This window comes from Mirounga angustirostris, unplaced genomic scaffold (assembly GCF_029215605.1).
Source record: "Mirounga angustirostris isolate CCGP_5_RB_7025 unplaced genomic scaffold, mMirAng1.0.hap1 SCAF_5, whole genome shotgun sequence".
NCBI lineage: Eukaryota > Metazoa > Chordata > Mammalia > Carnivora > Phocidae > Mirounga > Mirounga angustirostris.
In genome coordinates, this window is record NW_026991713.1 from 125,686,703 (window position 1) to 125,705,187 (window position 18,485).

Consider the following 18,485-nt stretch of genomic DNA (forward strand, 5'->3'; position numbering starts at 1 on the left):
GATCATTTCAAATATTTGTTAGGTTCCTCCTTTGCCTTCTGGTATTCCCATTACACATGTGTTACACCTTTTGTAGGTGTCCCACGGCCTTTGGGTATCCTAATCTGTTTCATCAGTCATTGTTCTCTTAGCTTTTCACTTTCGGAGATTTCTTTTGTTGCTGTTGTATTTTTGTTTTTGTTTTTGAGAGAGTGTGTGCTTGCATACGAGAGTGGGGTTGGGGGCAGCCCAGCGCGGAGCTTGATCCCACAACTCTGAGATCATGACCTGAACCTGAAATCAAGAGACGGACGCTTAACTGACCGAGCCACCCAGGCACCCCACTTTTGGACGTTTCTGTTAAGGTTTCTGTTGCAACATCTTCAAGCTCAGAGATTCTTTCCTCAGCTCTGTCCAGTCTACTAATAAGCCCATCAAAGGTACTCTTCATTTCTCTTACAGTGTCTTTTATTTCTATCATTTCTTTCTGGTTCTTTCTTAGGTTTTCTGTCTCTCTGTTAATGTTGTCTGTCCTTTCATGCTGTCTGCTTGGTTCCTTTGAGACCTTAGCATATTAATCATAGCTGTTTTGAATTCTTAGTCTGATAATTCCAGCATCCTTGCCCTGTCCGATTCCGGTGCTTGGTCTTTTTTCCAACTGTGTTTTTGGCCTCTCAGTACACCTTACAACTTTTTCTGGATAGCCAGACGTGAGGTACCAGGTAAGAGGGACTGCTATAGGCTGGCCTTCAGTAGCACAGTGGGGAGAGGTGAGGGCGTGGGGGTTCTGCCGTCTTGCCCCTCCCAGCCCTTGGTGAGCCTGTGCCTCTGGGCTCTGAACTTGCTCCTGTTTCCTCTGTTTTCTTTTCCCCGATCATGTGGGACAGGATGCTACCGTGGGCTGGGTTTGGCTGTTTCCCCATGTCAGTTAGGCTCTGGTCGACGACTAATTTCTTCTGGGGGCAGGCTTTGTTGAGAACAGAGTGCTCTGGCTCATTTCAGAAGGGTCCCTCTTCCCCTCCCACTGCCAGAAGCATGGGGGGATTTTTGTCTGCTGTTTGTTCTGGGAACCTGACTGCTCCTGGAGGTAAAACTCACCAGCGTGTGGGATTCCCCTTGTGTTGGACCCCCCTGGTCCACATATAGGCCCCAGCATTGGGCAGTCACGACTCTGGTTTTCTTACCTGAGCACCGCTGCCGTGCAGGTTTGCATTCGTGAGGCTTTTCTCCAGGAAGCCCTGTATTCACCTGTCTGGCCAGTCTTGGGGCCAGTCTTAGTTTGTCCTGGGTCCTTGCCTTTCCCATGAATCTGAGAGGAATTGTTGACCGGAATTGGTGACCAGAAACTGATTTACTCTTGGTGGAGTGGATATTGGTACAGTATTTAGTGCAGCAATCTTAATTATCTACTAAAAGTAAAAACGTTCGTGCCCTTTGATCTGGCATTTGCACCTTTGGACATACTGGCATGAATGCATAAAGATGTAAGCATTTTTTTATTTTTTTTTATTTTTTTATTTTTATTTATTTATTTTTTAAAGATTTTATTTATTTATTTGACAGAGAGAGAGAGATAGCGAGAGCAGGAACACAAGCAGGGGGAATGGGAGAGGGAGAAGCAGGCTTCTTGCCGAGCAGGGAGCCCGATGTGGGACTCGATCCCAGGACCCTGGGATCATGACCTGAGCCGAAGGCAGACGCTTAACGACTGAGCCACCCAGGCGCCCTGTAAGCATTTTTTTAAAAAGATTTTATTTGAGAGAGAGAGTATGAGCGGGGGGTGGGATGGGAGAGAAGCAGACTCCCCACTGAGCAGGGAGCTGGATGTGAGACTCGATCCCAGCACCCCAGGATCGTCACTGAGCCGAAGGTAGATGCTTAACCGGAAGGCACCCAGGTGCCCCCTGCAGCAGCATTTTTTAATATAGGGATGGTTAAATATGATATATTTACACAATGGAATGCTCTCTAGCTGCTAAAAAGAAATGAGGTAGCTCACTATATCCTGACATGGGAAGAAGTCTAAGACACATTGTTAAGTAAGTGGAAGGAGAAAAAAAGTAAGGTGGCAAATGGTATGTTTAAGATACAGTTTTTGTTTAAAACTTACAGTGAAAATAAAGGCGTGCTTAGAGAAAAAAGAGAATTTTGGAAGAATATGTACCAGAAAAACCACTGGTTGCTTCTGAGGGACAATGTTATGAGGCTGTTAATATATATATATGTTATGTATCAGTGACATTTGTGTCTTGTCTGATGCATACATTTCTGATAACTAGTCAGAGAAAGTAGGTAGCAGATACAGTTCATTGAGGGCAACAGAATGGAACTGATTGTTTCCATCACTTTCCCCTACATCCAGGCGGTAATGCAGTAACTGTCTCTGAATTTTAACTTCCCTTCTGGGAATACTGTGGTAGTGTAGACCCAAGTAACTGGAAATTGCAAATCTCCTGGCGTCTCTTCCGCTCTTTCAGGGGGTGACAGCCATAAGATGACAAGAGTTCCAGACAAATGTTTTACCAGTGAACATTTTTTTTTCACGTAGAATTTTTTATTGTTAATTCTTCTTGTTAAATGATTTACCAAGGAAAATTTCCCCTTCTGCAGAGAAGCGGTTTCTTTGGTTCTGTTGTGTTGAGATTTGTGGTTTGTTGTACCCAAGAGATGTTTATAATGGAATTTTTTACAACACGCATCTCTCCCTTAAAAGGCTGCCTAAAAAGTAGGTTAGTGGAGCCGTGGTTAAGGGTGAAAGCTACTTGACTTCCATTATAAAATATGGTTTCTAGCTCCAGTTTTCCTGCTCGAATGCTGTTTAAGCACCTGCAGTGTGACTTCGTGTAGACTAGTAAGTCTTCCGAGTTCCTTGTGCTATTAACTTCTCATCTCACTTCCATTTCCCACTTTACATGCCATTTTGAGTTTCTGGATCTAATCTCATCATGTGCGTGTGGAGGGCGGGCTTCCCACCGACACTAGCAGAATTTTCATTTAACTCCATTCTGCTACCGTCCTCCCGGAGGTAGCATCAGATTGCCCGGGGCAGGGGTTCGGTCCTACAGGACTGCTCCCCACCCCACGCCGCCCGCCACTTGAGACACCAGTCGCAAACCCAGTGTCCCTTGTACTCCTGACCAGCCAGGTGTGTATCAGAGGTTCCCAAGACCCCTTGCTCAGATTCGATTGATCTGCTGGAACAGCTCACAGAAGTACTAGAAACATTTTCTTTACTAGATGACTGGTTTATCATAAAAGGATAGGACTGGGGAATGGCCAGGTGGAAGAGATGCCCAGGGCCAGGTGCTGGGAAAGGGCGCGGAGCATCCATGCTCCACTCTCCCCGAATCTGTACAAGGAAAACTCTGTTTTTCGAGGGTTTTATAGAGGCTTCATTACATAGGCACGACTGATCAAATCACTGGCCATCCTGCTGCCCTCCCCTCCTCCCTGGAAGCTGGGGGCTGGGAATATAAGTTCCAGCCCTCTGATCACAGGGTTCGCACCACTGGCAACCAACCCCCATCCTTAGGCACTTTCCAAAAGTCACCTCATTAACACAACAGACATTTTTAAGCTCTTGTCACTTAGGAAGTATGTATGAGAGCTATATATTAGGTCGTCTGAATGATCACATATATACGTTTCTTATAAATCACAATATCAGGCATCCTAATCTAGTTCTTTTTTTTTCTTCCTGGGTATAATTTGCGTTCTTCTCAATGATTAATTTTATATAATGATTTTTTTTGTTCTTGTTTTACCCTCTGTGAATTTCCTAACAGAAGTCCTGGAGGGGATTTGGGTGCCAAAAAGAAAAAGAAGAAACAGAAGAGAAAAAAGGAGAAACCGAACTCCGGAGGCACCAAGTCAGACTCGGCCTCTGATTCGCAGGAGATTAAAATCCAGCAGCCTTCCAAAGTGAGACCCCTGTTTTATTTTAGCCTCTGTGGTTCCTCCTGCATGTGGGAGCCGGACTGTAGGGCTCAGCGCCCCCGGGGGAGCAGAGGTGTCCTTAGGGTTTTGCTGGGACCGTGTGCTGGAAGGCGCTCGTCCCCGGCGGGCATTTACAGCCTTCCTGACGCTGATGTTCGTACCTAAATAACCAAGAGGTACAGACTGCATTTTTGTGTGTATGTGGATACGACCTGCATTTTTCCTTTTTCTCAAAGAGCGCATTTGTATGTAGATTGTAGTGATAGAAGTCAGTCTCCACGGGAGCTTGTTAGGTGTGTGTTGTTGTTGTTTTGAAGTTACGCTTAATATTTCATTACTTTTAGTTCAGAAGATATTCACATTTTAATTTTTCTGGGTATCTGTCTAATTACCTGAATAGCACCACACGATCTGGCAGCAGATTCCCACGGGAGCAGCCACGGGTAAGTCTTACGACTTTGAATCCGACCAGTTGGCTTCTCGGCCATTCTTACATCCCATTGCCTAGGGTGGGCCGTAGCTCCTGCCGTTCCCGCCGGAGAAACACCCCTCTGAGACCCAGCCAGCAGTTGTGGTGGGCGGATGGCCGGCCGCGTGGGGTTCTGGTGGTGCTGATGGCAGCCCCCCCCCCCCGCCTTCCGGGGGGCCGACCCGGGTCACCCTGGCGGGGAACACAGGCCTTGTGTGCGGGCCACGGGGGACCACAGGGCCCTCTCCGTGCAGGAAACTCACAGGGCAAAGGGGGTGGCGTTAGAAGTATGACGAAGCCCGGATGATCCTGATGGTTGCAGCTCCACGTCAGTTGTCCCGGGGGTCGTGGTGTGGCCGAGGGGCTCGGTCCCGGCCCACGAGCTGTGTGGGTGCCGCGCTCTGCGAGCCTATTTGCTGTTAGATCCTTTCTGTTAAGTGGTCTTTATAGTCTAAAGCACTGTATATATGGCAGGTTTCGCGGGGTTGAAATTCTTTTTCTTGCACACAGTTGACACTGTATCGTGGGAAGTGGGTCTTGCAGGCAGATTTTGGTGTTGTTACTGTTTTACATGTAAGACCAGGGGTCACTGAGAGGATACTTACTTTGCCCAATTCTCCCTGACTGCCTATGTGGGGTGAGAAGAAAATGGGATGTTCCCCCCTTGCTTTTCAGCTCGTCTCTCAGGTAATAAATACTCTATTCACTGTACCTACTTCCTGAGGTCACTCATATAAGGTACACCATCTACTCCCAAGACATTTTTCCCATTTCTCAATGTCGCTTCATTGGATAAATGCGGTGCCACTTATATGCAGTTCTGACCCTCCGTATTGCTTCTACCATCACCATCAGCTTGTACCCCTCGCCGCACCCCCCAGTGACTTTGAGCCCTTCCCTTACTTCTGGTCACTTATGAGAAACTAGAGCTAGCCAAGGCAGGAGGAATGGCTAGCGTGTACGTAGAGAAGTTGTTTTCTTTTTTAATTGAGAATAAATAAGAATTGTGTTAATGTGGGCCTTTGTCCATTGCATTTTTTTAAACTGGAGCTTCTTTCCCTTACACAAGATGCTAGCTCTAAATAACACTATAAATTACAGTGGATTGTGTGTAGAAAATATTATTTTCTGCCCTCAAGAACCAGAATAAGATGACATTTGTCTGGATTCTTTAGACTTCTTAGTGGTGGAGGACTTGGACATCTTTCCAAGATACTAAATTTAGAAAGTAAAGGGTAAAGTTACGTACAGTTGGAGCTTAGTAGTCCACGGAGGAAAAGAGGTGCGCCTGACTTAGGGATATGGTAGTGGGAAGCTAACGTGGGATTGATCCACGTTCTCACCTTCCCTAACACTAATTCATTTCTCCCCAGGCGGTGCTGCTGTGGAAAGTAAATGGATAGGTTTAAGAATGTATCATAGCTGAATTTCCCTTGCTGCTTTGTCACCATGGATTTGAAAATTGTGCTTGCGCAACTCTCTACTTTAAGAAAGCACTTAAAGGGGCGCCTGGGTGGCTCAGTTGGTTAAGCGACTGCCTTCTGCTCAGGTCATGATCCTGGAGTCCCGGGATCGAGTCCCGCATCGGGCTCCCTGCTCGGCAGGGAGTCTGCTTCTCCCTCTGACCCTCCTCCCTCTCATGCTCTCTGTCTCTCATTCTCTCTCTCTCAAATAAATAAATAAAATCTTTAAAAAAAAAAAAAAAGAAAGAAAGAAAGCACTTAAAATAGTGATCATTCAGATATAAATATTTCACGAATGGTCGTTTTATGTAAAGACTGCTAGTCAACCTGATGAGGCTCGTTAGGTAGGGTTGAAACCACTCTGAGGTCTGTCTTCACGGAGTTGGGATATCCTTGGCTCCTTTGGAACAAAGATGCTGATTCATGTTTGCTGCAAACTAGCTAGAGTTTGGCATATTTGTGATCAAGAACTTAACTCCAGAATCAGGAAAGAAAAATTCCCATGACAAATTCAGTGCAGGCTTTGTAGGTTCAAATTTGCCTTTTTAAGGATAAATGGGGACATGTTCAAGCATTATTAAGTTGAAATATGCTGTGCTCCGACTTCTCTCTAAGTTGTCGGTCTTCTAGTAGATGCCCTTGTTCAGGGGTTCCAATGGATGTAAATTTCATTTTGCTGGAAATCAGTTACTCTATGTTGGAGGTTCAGGGCAAGAATCTTAAGCAAACACAGGGAGGCCTATATTAAATAAACTCTGTTTTGTAGTGTGTCACATGGGTAAAGCTTCCCAGGTTAAAGGCTTGGCTTCCGACCACAGACGTTAGACTCAACGTTGACCAGAAGTCCAGAGCTACTATTAATAAACCAGCGAGGGTCGATAGTAGCTTTTCTTTGCGCCCCCGGTTTGTTGGCACACAGGAAAACCAAAGGGCTCCGAAATTCTTGTTAACCACTTCTGAACTACAGTGAAGAGCACTGTTTGTGTGGCATCAAAATCCTAAAACTAATAATTTTGCGTACTGAAAAAAACTCCGTGATTTTCCTCTTCAGCCCTAAGTGGAAAAGAGAGGCTCGCTTTCCGTGTGGGATTACATTATCTGAGGGACTTTCCAAAAAAAGAGCTGGGGAATCTTCAGAGATAAGAGGATATTGGCTTTGAGGAAGGAACTTGAGATTGGAAAGGTATTGTCAATTTTCCAGACTGAGAATATGTTTTACTTAAAAAGGTTAGTTTCCAACACTTGCGTTGGGGAAAACAGGCTGTGGTTGCCAAAGATCTAAACTCACAGAAGAAACTGTTCTCGTTGGAAGGTTTGTCTCTGGAGGAACATCAGAGCTGGGAGAGGGCAAGGTGTGGTCCTGGTGGAGGGCATTCTTAGAGATTCCCTTTCTTGATTAACTTCCTTCCCAGCTCAGCACTCAATTCTCTTTCCTTTTCCTTTTCTTTCCCTTTCCCTTTTCCTTTTCCTTTCCTGTCCTTCCTTCCTTCCTTCCTTCCTTCCTTCCTTCCTTCCTTCCTTCCTTCCTTCCTCTTTCTTCTTCTTTTTTTTTAATGGACTAAAATTTCCCTCATCTGCCCGCTTTCCATTCTAGCACTTACTTCCTTTGGCCCCACATTGCTACTGCAGGGCATAAACCCCAACAGTGAAACCGAGGGTATGCCTGACGGGCTGCCACGTGGTAGTAACGCATTCGCGCGTGTCCCTCCTCTCTGCCGCTCTGCCCGCATGAGTGCGGGTGAGGACCCTCTGCAGATAGGGGGGACCCTGAAGCCAGGGGTGGTCGGCTTTACTTCAGATTTCCCAAAACTATCAAAGCCCCGTTAAAACTACCGAGCTATTGTTACCTTTAACATAATGTGTTTGCTTCTATTTTAATACCTTAGCATCCTTGAGCCCGATCCCTGACCAGGCTTAGAGGAGAGCTGGTTGGTTTTTTGGTGTTGTAGGCTCCAAGGCAGATGGCACGTGTGTCTGCCCCAGGTTTGGGAGCGGTGGCCGCTGCCTCATTTTTGTGTGTGTGTGTCTTTGCTGTTCTAGAATCCCAGCATTCCAATGCAGAAGTTGCAGGATATCCAGAGAGCAATGGAGCTGTTGTCCGCGTGCCAGGGCCCCGCCAGGAGCATCGATGAGGCTGCCAAACACAGATACCAGTTTTGGGACACACAGCCGGTACCCAAATTAAGTAAGCTCTTCTGCCTTTCTTTCTGCCCCCCCCTCACAAAAACAGCTGGGTTAACAACAAACAAAAGAAACTTCCATAATTTCCATAATTTGTTTTTTTATCACAGATTAGCAGTGTACACAAAAGTCCTGTTTTTCGTCTTAAAATAGAAATATTGGGTAGTGACACTGGCTTTCAGTAGACACAATTTTAGAGTCTAATTCCTCTTCCTATAGAAAAAATCCAACTTCTCCCACTTGAAACCTTAGTGTATTCAAAACATATATAAAAGACAGAGTCTCAGGACCTTATCCTCCTATGCAAATAGATTATAATTACTTTCTCTGTTCTTCTTTCTTGATTGTTCGAGTTCCAGAATCTGTGTAAGGTAAAGGATTGTCATCCAGATCTCTTTGTAGTCCAGTTATGTACAAATTATCCGTTTTATCGCATAAAAATCCGGGAACAGTCCTTGTCTTTGCCCTCAAATAATGGTTTTCAACCTTTTTGAAGTTCCTGCTCCTCTCCCTGCCGTATCCACCCCACGTACCTGGAAAAAGCACGGGCTTGGGAGTGGGAAAGATCAAGGAAAGCGATTCTCCTCACTTGTTTTTTCCTTCAGGCTCTAGAAATACATGTGTTTGGTTGTGGAGGAAGACTCCCTAGAGTGAACTTAAAGGATTTTAAATGCCGTTGAATTGAGTGGCCATTAGAGAAAGGGATGTGGGTCTGTTGATCCGTATGTATTGGGTTTAGCTGAATGCTGCTTGGCAAGCTGTTGGTGGCTTTCAGGTCACAGCACCGGGGTCAAGCAAGCCGCCTTGGGCCGCCTCCTAACACCACCATACATCTTTGGGAAGATAGCCGGGGTGCGCCACATTTCCCTGCTCAGCAGAGAGCCTGCTTCTCCCTTTCCCTCTGCCTGCCGCTCTGCCTACTTGTGCTATCTCTCTGTCAAATAAATAAATTAAAAAAAAAAAAATCTTTAAAAAAAAAAAGGTGATTAAAAAAATAGTAATAAAAATAAATTTAAAAAAAGGTGAGGCCAAAACCTGTACCTGAGGGTCATTTATTCAGCAAATACCTGTTGTTTTTTTTCCTTCTACTTCTGTTTATTTATTTATTTCTTCTTTGAGGTGTAACTGACATACAGCACTATATTAGTTTCAGGTGTCGAACATAACGATGTTTGTGTACCTTGTTAGATGACCCCCACGGTAGGTCTAGTTATCATCCCTCACCACACCGACTTACAGAATTTTTTTTTCTTTTTTTTTTCTTAAAGATTTTATTTATTCATTATTCATTAGAGAGAGAGAGCGCACGCATAAGTGGAGAGGAGAGGCAGAGGGAAAGGGAGAAGCAGACTCCCCACTGAGCAAGGAGCCCGATGCGGGACTCGATCCCAGGACCTGGAGATCATGACCTGAGCTGAAGGCAGACACTTAACCAACTGACTGAGCCACCCAGGCGTCCCCAGAATTTTTTTCTTATAATAAGGACTTTTAAGATCTGCTGTCTTAGCAACTTGCAAATACGCAATGCAGTATTATTAACTATAATCACCATGCGGTGTATTATATCCCCAGAGCTTACTTGCCTTATAACTGGAAGTTTGTGCCTTTTGACCCCCTTCACCCATTTCACACTCCCACCCCTGCCAACCACCAGACTGTTCTCCGTGTCTAGGAATTCAGAATTTTTGTTTTTTTTAGATGCCATAGATAAGTGAAATCATACAGTATTTGTCTTTCTCTCTCTGACATGACTCACTTCACATAATGCCTTCAAGGTCACCAACGGCAAGATTTCATTCTTTTTTATGGCTGAGTAATAGATCAGTGGTGAGTGTGTATTGCTCAGTGCCAGGCGCTGGGGAACATGGCGGGGAAACAGTGAAGGGGAAGTAGGATACAAATGGTGGCCAGGTGGAGATGGAGGGAGGGCATCCTCCAGGTAGGAAACAGCTTTAGTCAGGGAAAGATGCTGTGGGAAAGTGATGTGTAAGCTTATGTCTGCAAACACGCAAGCGGCTCGCCTAAGGAGAGCAGGGGAAGGGCTGTGAGAGCAGAGGGAAACCCCAGACACCGTGAGCTGGGGCCAGCCTGAGGGGGGTCAGTGTGGATGAAGCTGGAGAGAAAGGCCAGGTGGGCATCAGCCACACGCAGGGGACTGGGTTCTATCCCAGTCACACTGGGAAGCTGTGGAGAAGGAACTGGAAAAGGGCACCTTTGTGGAGATCACTGGAGCCGTGGATGACTTCAGCTGCATTGTCAGCAGTCTGCAAATTACTTGTAGGTGTTGCTGGGAGGGGTCAGAGGTCACCGTAGCCCTCCCCCCACCCCACCAGGTTTTTGAAATGCAGAATAAGAAGAGACTTCCCCAGGCCGTCATAGGACCTAAGCTGTCCACTGTGGTGTAGTGCAGTGGATCTGTCAAGTAGGGGCTGAGGCTGAGAAGTCACTGTCATGTCCTAATACACACCTTGTCATTGCATGAGAAAGGATTGCTCCCTCTATTTAATTGGTGAGATAGCAGCTCTTCTCCGCCACCTAGCTACCTTGTCTCCCTCCAAGAAGGAGCTGAAACATAGCATATTTTCAAAGATGATGTGAAACCCAAGTCCCCTAGAAATGATTTCGTTTTCTGTGACGGACCATTTTGGATCATCACAATGCTTTGTCCTTGAATATTCTGTCTTTTTGTCTGTCTTTTTTCTCCTCTGCTCCTCCCCAGATGAAGTCATAACCTCTCACGGGGCCATTGAAGCGGATAAAGACAACGTGCGTCAGGAGCCCTATTCCCTGCCGCAGGGTTTTATGTGGGACACCCTGGACTTGGGTAACGCTGATGTGGTGAGTAACACTCTGGGGTTCAACACCTGCCTTCGCACACATTGCTTCTGGGGGGCGGGGGTTGTGAGCACCATAGACCGGACACTTGCTTGGTCTTGTAGCTCAAGGAGCTGTACACGCTGTTAAATGAGAATTACGTGGAAGATGAGGAGAGCGTGTTCCGTTTCGACTACTCGCCCGAATTCTTGCTGTGGTGAGTCTGGCCGGCTGCTGGGGGGTGCCCCGGGCTTGGGCAGTCGGGGCGGCGTGCCTCGGTCTCCCTGGGTTCCTGGACACTAACCGCTGCCTGTTTTCCTTGCCTGCATCCGCTTCAGGGCGCTGCGTCCCCCGGGCTGGCTCCTTCAGTGGCACTGTGGGGTCCGAGTGTCTTCGAACAAAAAACTAGTAGGGTTCATAAGTGCCATCCCAGCAAACATTCGGATTTATGACAGGTACCTATTACAGCTTGTCCATGCCGGCTTTGATGTGTTGTTTTTCTAAGAACTGCAGTTACAATGGGCTTTGAAAAATCACTGATGCAGATTGTTGATCTTAGGGGAGGTTGTGGGTGGGTTGGGGCGGGGGTCTGCAGGAAGGAACTCTACTTTCTGCTCGGTTTTGCTAAATCTAAAACTCTTAAAAATAAAGCTGATTCAGAAACACGGACCAGTGGAAAACTAAAGTTGATTTAAAAAAAAAAATTAGACTGCAAACAGCAAAAAAAGGATAGCTCTTTCTCAATCTCGTCAGTGCACACACACAAATACGACGTATACATGTATATATGTATGTATCAGAATAAAAAAGCTATAAATGGTTATTTCAGATTTATTTCTGGAGAAAAAAATTATCGTAAAAAATCTTAGGAGAGATTTTTTAAAAATCTTTTTATCCATAGGATAACTGTGTTGCATTTTTGCTCTGGGTCTCTAGCCCAGAAAGTCAGAGATCTTGTGCAGAGTGGGACTGTGTACTTCTCAGTGTATTGGTTAGTTTCTTTGCTACTAAAAGGCATTTGATGTCAAGGAGTCTCTGTGCCACATGGAATGCCTGCATACGTAGAACCAGAGTGGGGAACAGGCTTTGGAGCCCTGGAAGGTTTACTGTAGCTCAGAAAAACACCAGCTCTCGTCTGGTCAAGGCACCTCTCAGGATCCTAGGAATTGCATTATACTCCAAAGCAACATCTTACCAGATTGTGCAGCTGGGTGACCCAGTTATTGTCCTAATTGCGTACATGACAGAAAAAAACAGATGTAGAAACTTTGAGGCACATCTTACTTTATTTCTTTTATTTTTTTTATTTTATTTCTTTTATTTTTTTTTTTAAAGATTTTATCTATTTTATTTGAGAGAGAGATATCGAGAGAGAGCATGAGTGGGGAGGAGAGGGAGAGGCCTCCCTGCCACTGAGCAGGGATCCCGATGCAGGACTCGATCCCAGGACCCTGGGATCATGACCTGAGCCGAAGGCAGACGCTTAACCGACTGAGCCACCCAGGCTCCCCATCTTACCCGTTTTCTAAAGTGAAAACTTACTTTAAAAAAAAAGTCTTAAATTTATTTAGGACAAGGGCGTTTGGGTCTCCATGGCCTAGAGTTATGATCATTTTAGCAGGGGATTTGGAGACCAGCATATCCATCTGAACTTGTGAAATGTCTAAATGATGGTCATTTGTTCTTAAATATTGTGTTGAAGGTGGGGGGGATCTTTCGGTTTCATATTCTTTGAAATGTCATGGGTGTTGTCTTATTTTTTTAAATGTTTTCGTCTTACATTCCCTCCGATTTTTGACCTCTTTCTCTTTCTTAGTGTGAAAAAGATGGTAGAAATCAACTTTCTTTGTGTTCATAAGAAATTGAGATCAAAACGGGTAGCTCCAGTGTTAATTCGAGAAATAACCAGAAGAGTGAACCTGGAAGGGATTTTTCAGGCCGTCTATACTGCTGGAGTGGTTCTTCCTAAGCCGGTGGCCACTTGCAGGTAACAACACCACAGGCTCACCTCTTGCCCCCTTGCTCTGTTGCTACCAGTTACTCTCACGTGTAACTCAGGGATTTGGGTTTACCTGTTATTACGTAGTTTGGTGGCAGAGGGGGGAGACCAGACCCAAGAACCACTGTGTCCAGTGTTCTTTCCAGTTTGCCATAGAACCACTTCGTGATTAAAAAAAAAGCCGGGGGGTGCGGGGGACTCTGCTTTTTAACATTTACCTGCTAATGATGCTGGTTCTGTATTCCTGTGTCCTTTCCGTTGGAGAGACCAGCACTGCCTCTCCCTTGGGGAATTCGGGGCATTGTGATCTTGAAACATCCAGCCTGCTAGCATTTTCTTTCCTTCCAAACACTCAGGTTTATACCAGCCTCTGCCCTGGCTGTCAGGGAACTGTCCCAAATGCCTGATAAACACCAGTTGAGAAGCCCAAACAAACCTGTTTGCTCAGAGTAAGAAAAGGCTTAAGCTCTGTTTTTTATGACTTCATCTGTTCTTACCAAGCTTTCAAAGGTTAATCCAGGGCAGATTTGGTGCCTGGACTAACCTGTTGTAAAGCCTCAGGGTTTATCTCTCTTGACTATTTTTGCCTCAAATAAGACGAAAACTTATGAAAGGTATGAAAGGTAAACTGCAAAACGACTCTCTCCGATTAAATTATTCATAAATAACCTGAACAAATAAGACTTCGCAGGTATGTTTTAATACAAATCATCCTAGTACCTAAACTGGAATCACTGAAGAAATTCAAGATAGTTTCTCAAAAAGTTGTTTTCTTTGGTGTGCATTATATAAAAGCGACAGCTACAAATTTAGGGGGGATGTTTTCATGTTTTTAAACTTTTTGGTTTGCTTCCTGTAGAATCAGCAGTGGTCATTAAAGACTTGCAGACTGGGCACTTTTTAACTTTATTTACAATTTTGATTGCTCTTTACTGAAAGAGATGAAATGTCACAGACTACAAAGGAACATAAGGAAAGTAAGGATGTATTTTAGATGTAAAAACCAGCTGATAAAATAATTATGCAAGAAGAGGGCTAGCATCCAACCCTGCACCAGGGGCATCACTAGTGTTCGTTAAATGCTTCTATAACTGGGACAAAGAGTAAAAAAACTGGTAGGGTTAGAAACCAATCAGGTTTTAAAACCTTTATTATATTCCAGATACTGGCATCGATCACTAAACCCCAGAAAACTGGTAGAAGTGAAATTTTCTCACTTGAGTAGAAATATGACTTTACAGAGAACAATGAAGCTCTACAGACTTCCGGATGTAAGTAAGAATGTTCTGCAGTTTTTCAAAGCTGTGACTTTAACTAAAGCTTTTAATGTAGAAAAGAGTTATTTGCAAGAGTCTTAAAAAACCAGCTCATGTGTTTGAGAATGTGAATATGTCGCTTTTTGGAACTCTGGGCTAGCAAAAATAGGGGAGCTCATTTGGAAACACCAGGTTTTTTTTGCTTTTTGTTTTTTAAGACTTTTAAGTCTTTAGTTTAGGGTTGGATGGGATTGAACTCAAGATACGTAAGTTTTGAAATTTCGAGTATTTACCATTTGTTACATAAGAAGGAAGAAAACTTGGGGCTTCTGATGCTATTTAAGGAATAAGGCTTAGAGTGAGAGACCAAGGAGAGGAAATAATGTTTCATTAAATTACCATCTTTTTAGGGTCGCCTGGGTGGCTCAGTTGGTTAAGCATCTGACTCTTGGTTTCAGCTCAGGTCGTGATCGCAGGGTTGTGGGATCAAGCCCTGCATTGGGCTCTGTGCTCAGTGGGGAGTCTGCTTGAAAGGTTCTTCTTAAGCCTCCCCACCCCATCTCTTAAATAAATAAATAAATCTTAAAAATATATATATTTTTGAAAGATTTTTATTTATTTATTAGATTGAGAGAGAAAGCATGAGCAGAGGGGAGGGGCAGAGAGAGAGCGCAAAGCAGGCTCCCTGCTGAGCAGGTACCCGCCCCCCCCACCCCCCGCCACTGCCCCTGACGCAGGGCTTCACCCAGGACCCTGAGATCATGACCAGGGCCGAAGGCAGACACTTAACTGACTGAGCCACCCAGGTGCCCCCTCAAAAAAATATCTTTTTAAGCTAGTAAATTCCCAACATGACAAGTTGTCTCTTAATAGAGGAAAAGTTACATGTGCTTACCAGTGTTGCCTTTATTTGAGGCTTGGATGGTGTGTTAGTTGTCTCTTGCTGTTGTGATAGATTCCCACAAATTTAGCAGTTTAAAACACACATTTGTTTTCTCCCAGGTTCTGTGGTTCAGGAATCAAAGCCCAGCTTGCCTGGGGCCTCTGCCCCAGGGTCTCTCATGAAGTTGCCATCAAGGTATCCACTGGGGCTGGGTCTCATCTGAACACTTGACTGGGGGTGGGTCCACCTCACATGGCTGTTAGCAGGCCTGAGTTTTTGCTGGCAGTTGGACCGAGAGTTTTAATTCCTTGCTGGCCATCGGCCTGAGGCCTCCCTCTGGTCTTCGCCAGGTGAGATTCCCCGTAGGGTAGCAGCTGTGACAACATGGCAGCTTGTTTCATCAAAGCCAGTGAGGGAGTGAGTCTACAGAGAGAGCCGCTAGCAAGGTGGAAGTTAGAACCTTATGTAATCAGTGCTTGGAGGTGACATCCAGTCACCATCGCTGTGAATGTCACTGGTTAGAAGCAAGTCCCAGGTTCCACATTCAGGAGGAGCGCAAGGCTGTGAGCACCAGGAGGTGGCATCACCGGGGGCCATCTTAGAATCTGTCTGCCACAGATGGGATCTTTCGTTTGAAGTTTTGATTTCACCAGAGCTATGCTTTCTCTTGGGTTGTTAGAAAGTAGTTTCGTGACTATTTTAACTTGATTGAGGGATCCCCGTGGAATGTCACCATGTTCCTCTTGAACACGGGGAGGGCTTCACCTGCGGTGGCCTTTCTCGGCGCGGTGGACTCCACTACCTCCTTTCGTCTTTCGGCCATGTTGTGTGTTTACCAAGTACATGTGAGTAGCTACATGAACGGATGTATTTTTTTCCAGTGATAGACAGGAATCAACTGATTTCTGACCTTAGGCAGAATTTCATGAGGAGAAAAATGGAGGCGAGGGAAACCGGATGTGGGAGAGATCAGGACCGTCATTCTGGAGCTTTGTAACCTGGCAGAAGGATCGGAAGGCCTTGGCTTCCCTTCGGTCTTAACTGTTGTTGCAGACGGTGGGGCTCAGACTAATGAACCCACCGCCTCTGAGGCCAAGGAAGCAGGGGAAATGTGGAGCAGAAGAGAAGAAAATAAACACTGCAGACAGCATGAGAGAGTAGGGTCACAGGACCTGGGGAGGGGGCGCCAGCCCCTCATGCTGGAGTGGCAGAAGGGAAGGTAGGTGTGTGGAGATGTGTGCACGGAAGACGTTCAGAGAAGTCACACTAGCAACGTGACACTGAATACTGACTGGCCAGGGCTTTTTTGATGCTAGGGGCCAAGACCCAGAGTGACCCGAGAGGGACAGGCACGTAGAGGCACAGGACACGACTACGGCGAAACACGCCCCCTGCAGGCCTGTCCGTTCTCAGCGGCCTCCTTGCGGTTGGAGACTTGGCCATCCAGGAGCGGAAATTTAAAAACTTCAGGCGTGCCCACTTTTTTCACTAGGGGCTAACGCTCTTCTGTGGTCTCCCCGAATTTCAGTTTCTTGAGCCTGAAGCCGTCCAGCTTGTGTGTAAGGAAGGCGCCCACTTCCGTGTAGGTTTCCTAAAATGGGATGAAGGAGGAGTTTTAGTATCTGTCATGGGTTTATTCAGGGTGATCAAACTTTGAGCTAAGAGTATTTTTGACTTTTGTCCCTCATCCTTTATGTTTTTACGCAAAAATCGATCAACTCAGGTAACAGTGTTAACAAGTTGGTAATAAATCCCTGGTCCGGCATTGGGAGTTTTTTTCCCCCAATAAAGTGAAGTTTACAAAGTGCTCTCACATGTGTATATATATTCATGTTACTCTCATGACAACCTTTCAAAGCTGGTGTGGCCTGTCTGCATTTTGCAGATGAAGAGATCAGGGCTTACGCAGTTTGACACTTAGACACGGGCCTGTCACTAATAAGTGGGGGACTCGGGATGCACGCCCCGAACATCCACGTTCCGCCTGTTAGATCCCTTTGCTCCTGCCGTCACCTCTCACACACCCCCAGGGGGCAGCGTGGCCCGGTCCCACCGGATGTCTCGCCACACGGTCACTAGAGCGGAGGTGAACGCGGGAAAGCATGATCGTCAGGGGCCAAATAGCGCTCGTTGGCGTGTTCCAGTCTGCCTCCCTGCTTTTAAGTCCTGGGGAAGGAGAGAAAAATGAAGAGTAAAACAATGAGGAAAAAGAGAGGGTAGAAGAGATGAGAATACAGATATTAGAAAATCTGGAAGGCACCCACCGAGCCGCCGGGGAGTGTGTCGTTTGAGTTAGAAGCTGGACGGTGCAGGGGCGCCTGGCCGGCTGAGTCAGTAGAGTGTGAGACTCTTCATGCGACTCTTGATCTCAGGGTTGTGAGTTTGAGCCTCATGGTGGGTGTAGAGATTACTTAAAAATAAAGTCTTAAAAAAAAAAAGGCTGGACAACGTAGCATGTACTAGACAATGGCCTCTGCCTGCATAGGGCCCAGTCGTGTGATTTAAGAACATTTTTGTGCCCTTAAGCGTAAAGAACTTTATTGCGTACAGCTTTTGCTCTCTGGATCAGTCTCATCTTCTGATCCATCATTACTGTTTCTGCGTACCGTGCCTGCTGTAGGCCTTGTTTGTGGACTTCTGGATCTAAAGCGTTAACATTATTATGGCCAGCGTTGTGCTAGACACCGAACATCCATAGTCTCAACTATTATTCAGAACCGTTCTAGGAGGGCAGGGCATTCTCCCCGTTTTGTGGAAGAGAGCAGTGAAATTGCTCTGCCCAGAATCGTCATCTTCTTGTTAGGAGAGAACCACCCAGGGCCCACACCCCCCCAGCCTCTGCTCTCTGCAATGCTGAGGTCTCCCCGAGTGTCATGCCCTCCCCTACCTTGTAAACATTGGTTTGTTTTAGCTTGCTGTTGAGCGTTTTCTTTTTCTTTTTTTTCTTTTGAAGATTTTATTAGAGAAAGAGAATGAACAGGGAGGGGAGGGCAGAGGCAGAGGGAGAAGCAGACTCCCCGCTGAGCAGAGAGCCCCACACGGGACTCGATCTCAGGACCTTGGAGATCATGACCTGAGCCGAAGGCAGATGCTTAACCGACTGGGCCACCCAGGTGCCCCACTTTTGAGCATTTTCAAACAAAGTTGGAATTTTTTTTTTTTTTTTTTTTGGTCAGTGCTCTTAAAGGTGAAGGAATTTAAAGTCGGCAAAAAACTGGAGTCAGGTTCATCTCCTGGGGTCCTTCCACAGTGTTGCAGGAAGGACGTGCTTGTGAAGACGTGCAACATTTAGTTGCAGTAGATGCTTTTTTTAATGATTAGCGTCCTGCGGTTGCTTTTTAAATCAAATCCCCATAATCATTGCTTACATCTCTACTCTGGAATCTTGGCTCTAAGAGAGTTTACGCCACATAGTTTGACAGAGAACAAAACGGCTTCTGTTTTTTAATAGACCTCTGAGCCTTTTCGCCATATGCACTGATAAGCAGATTTTACACATATTTCA

At 45.7% G+C, this 18,485-nt stretch overlaps 1 protein-coding gene across 5 annotated transcripts in view; it reads left to right on the forward strand.

Moving 5' to 3' along the window:
* The window catches only part of NMT2 (N-myristoyltransferase 2), a 62,887-nt gene that overhangs the window by 28,271 nt on the left and 16,131 nt on the right, over positions 1-18,485 (forward strand). For 3 of the 5 annotated variants that reach the window (XM_064592017.1, XM_045874362.3, XM_045874360.3), the window contains exons 2-8: positions 3,765-3,900; positions 7,888-8,032; positions 10,748-10,866; positions 10,968-11,059; positions 11,181-11,297; positions 12,659-12,829; positions 14,004-14,112. In XM_064592017.1, coding sequence (XP_064448087.1) covers positions 3,765-3,900; positions 7,888-8,032; positions 10,748-10,866; positions 10,968-11,059; positions 11,181-11,297; positions 12,659-12,829; positions 14,004-14,112 — 889 coding nt within the window. Of the gene's footprint in view, positions 1-3,764; positions 3,901-4,315; positions 4,359-7,887; positions 8,033-10,747; positions 10,867-10,967; positions 11,060-11,180; positions 11,298-12,658; positions 12,830-14,003; positions 14,113-18,485 lie in introns of all 5 variants that reach the window. The other 2 variants (XM_045874361.3, XM_064592018.1) reach the window with 2 other exon arrangements.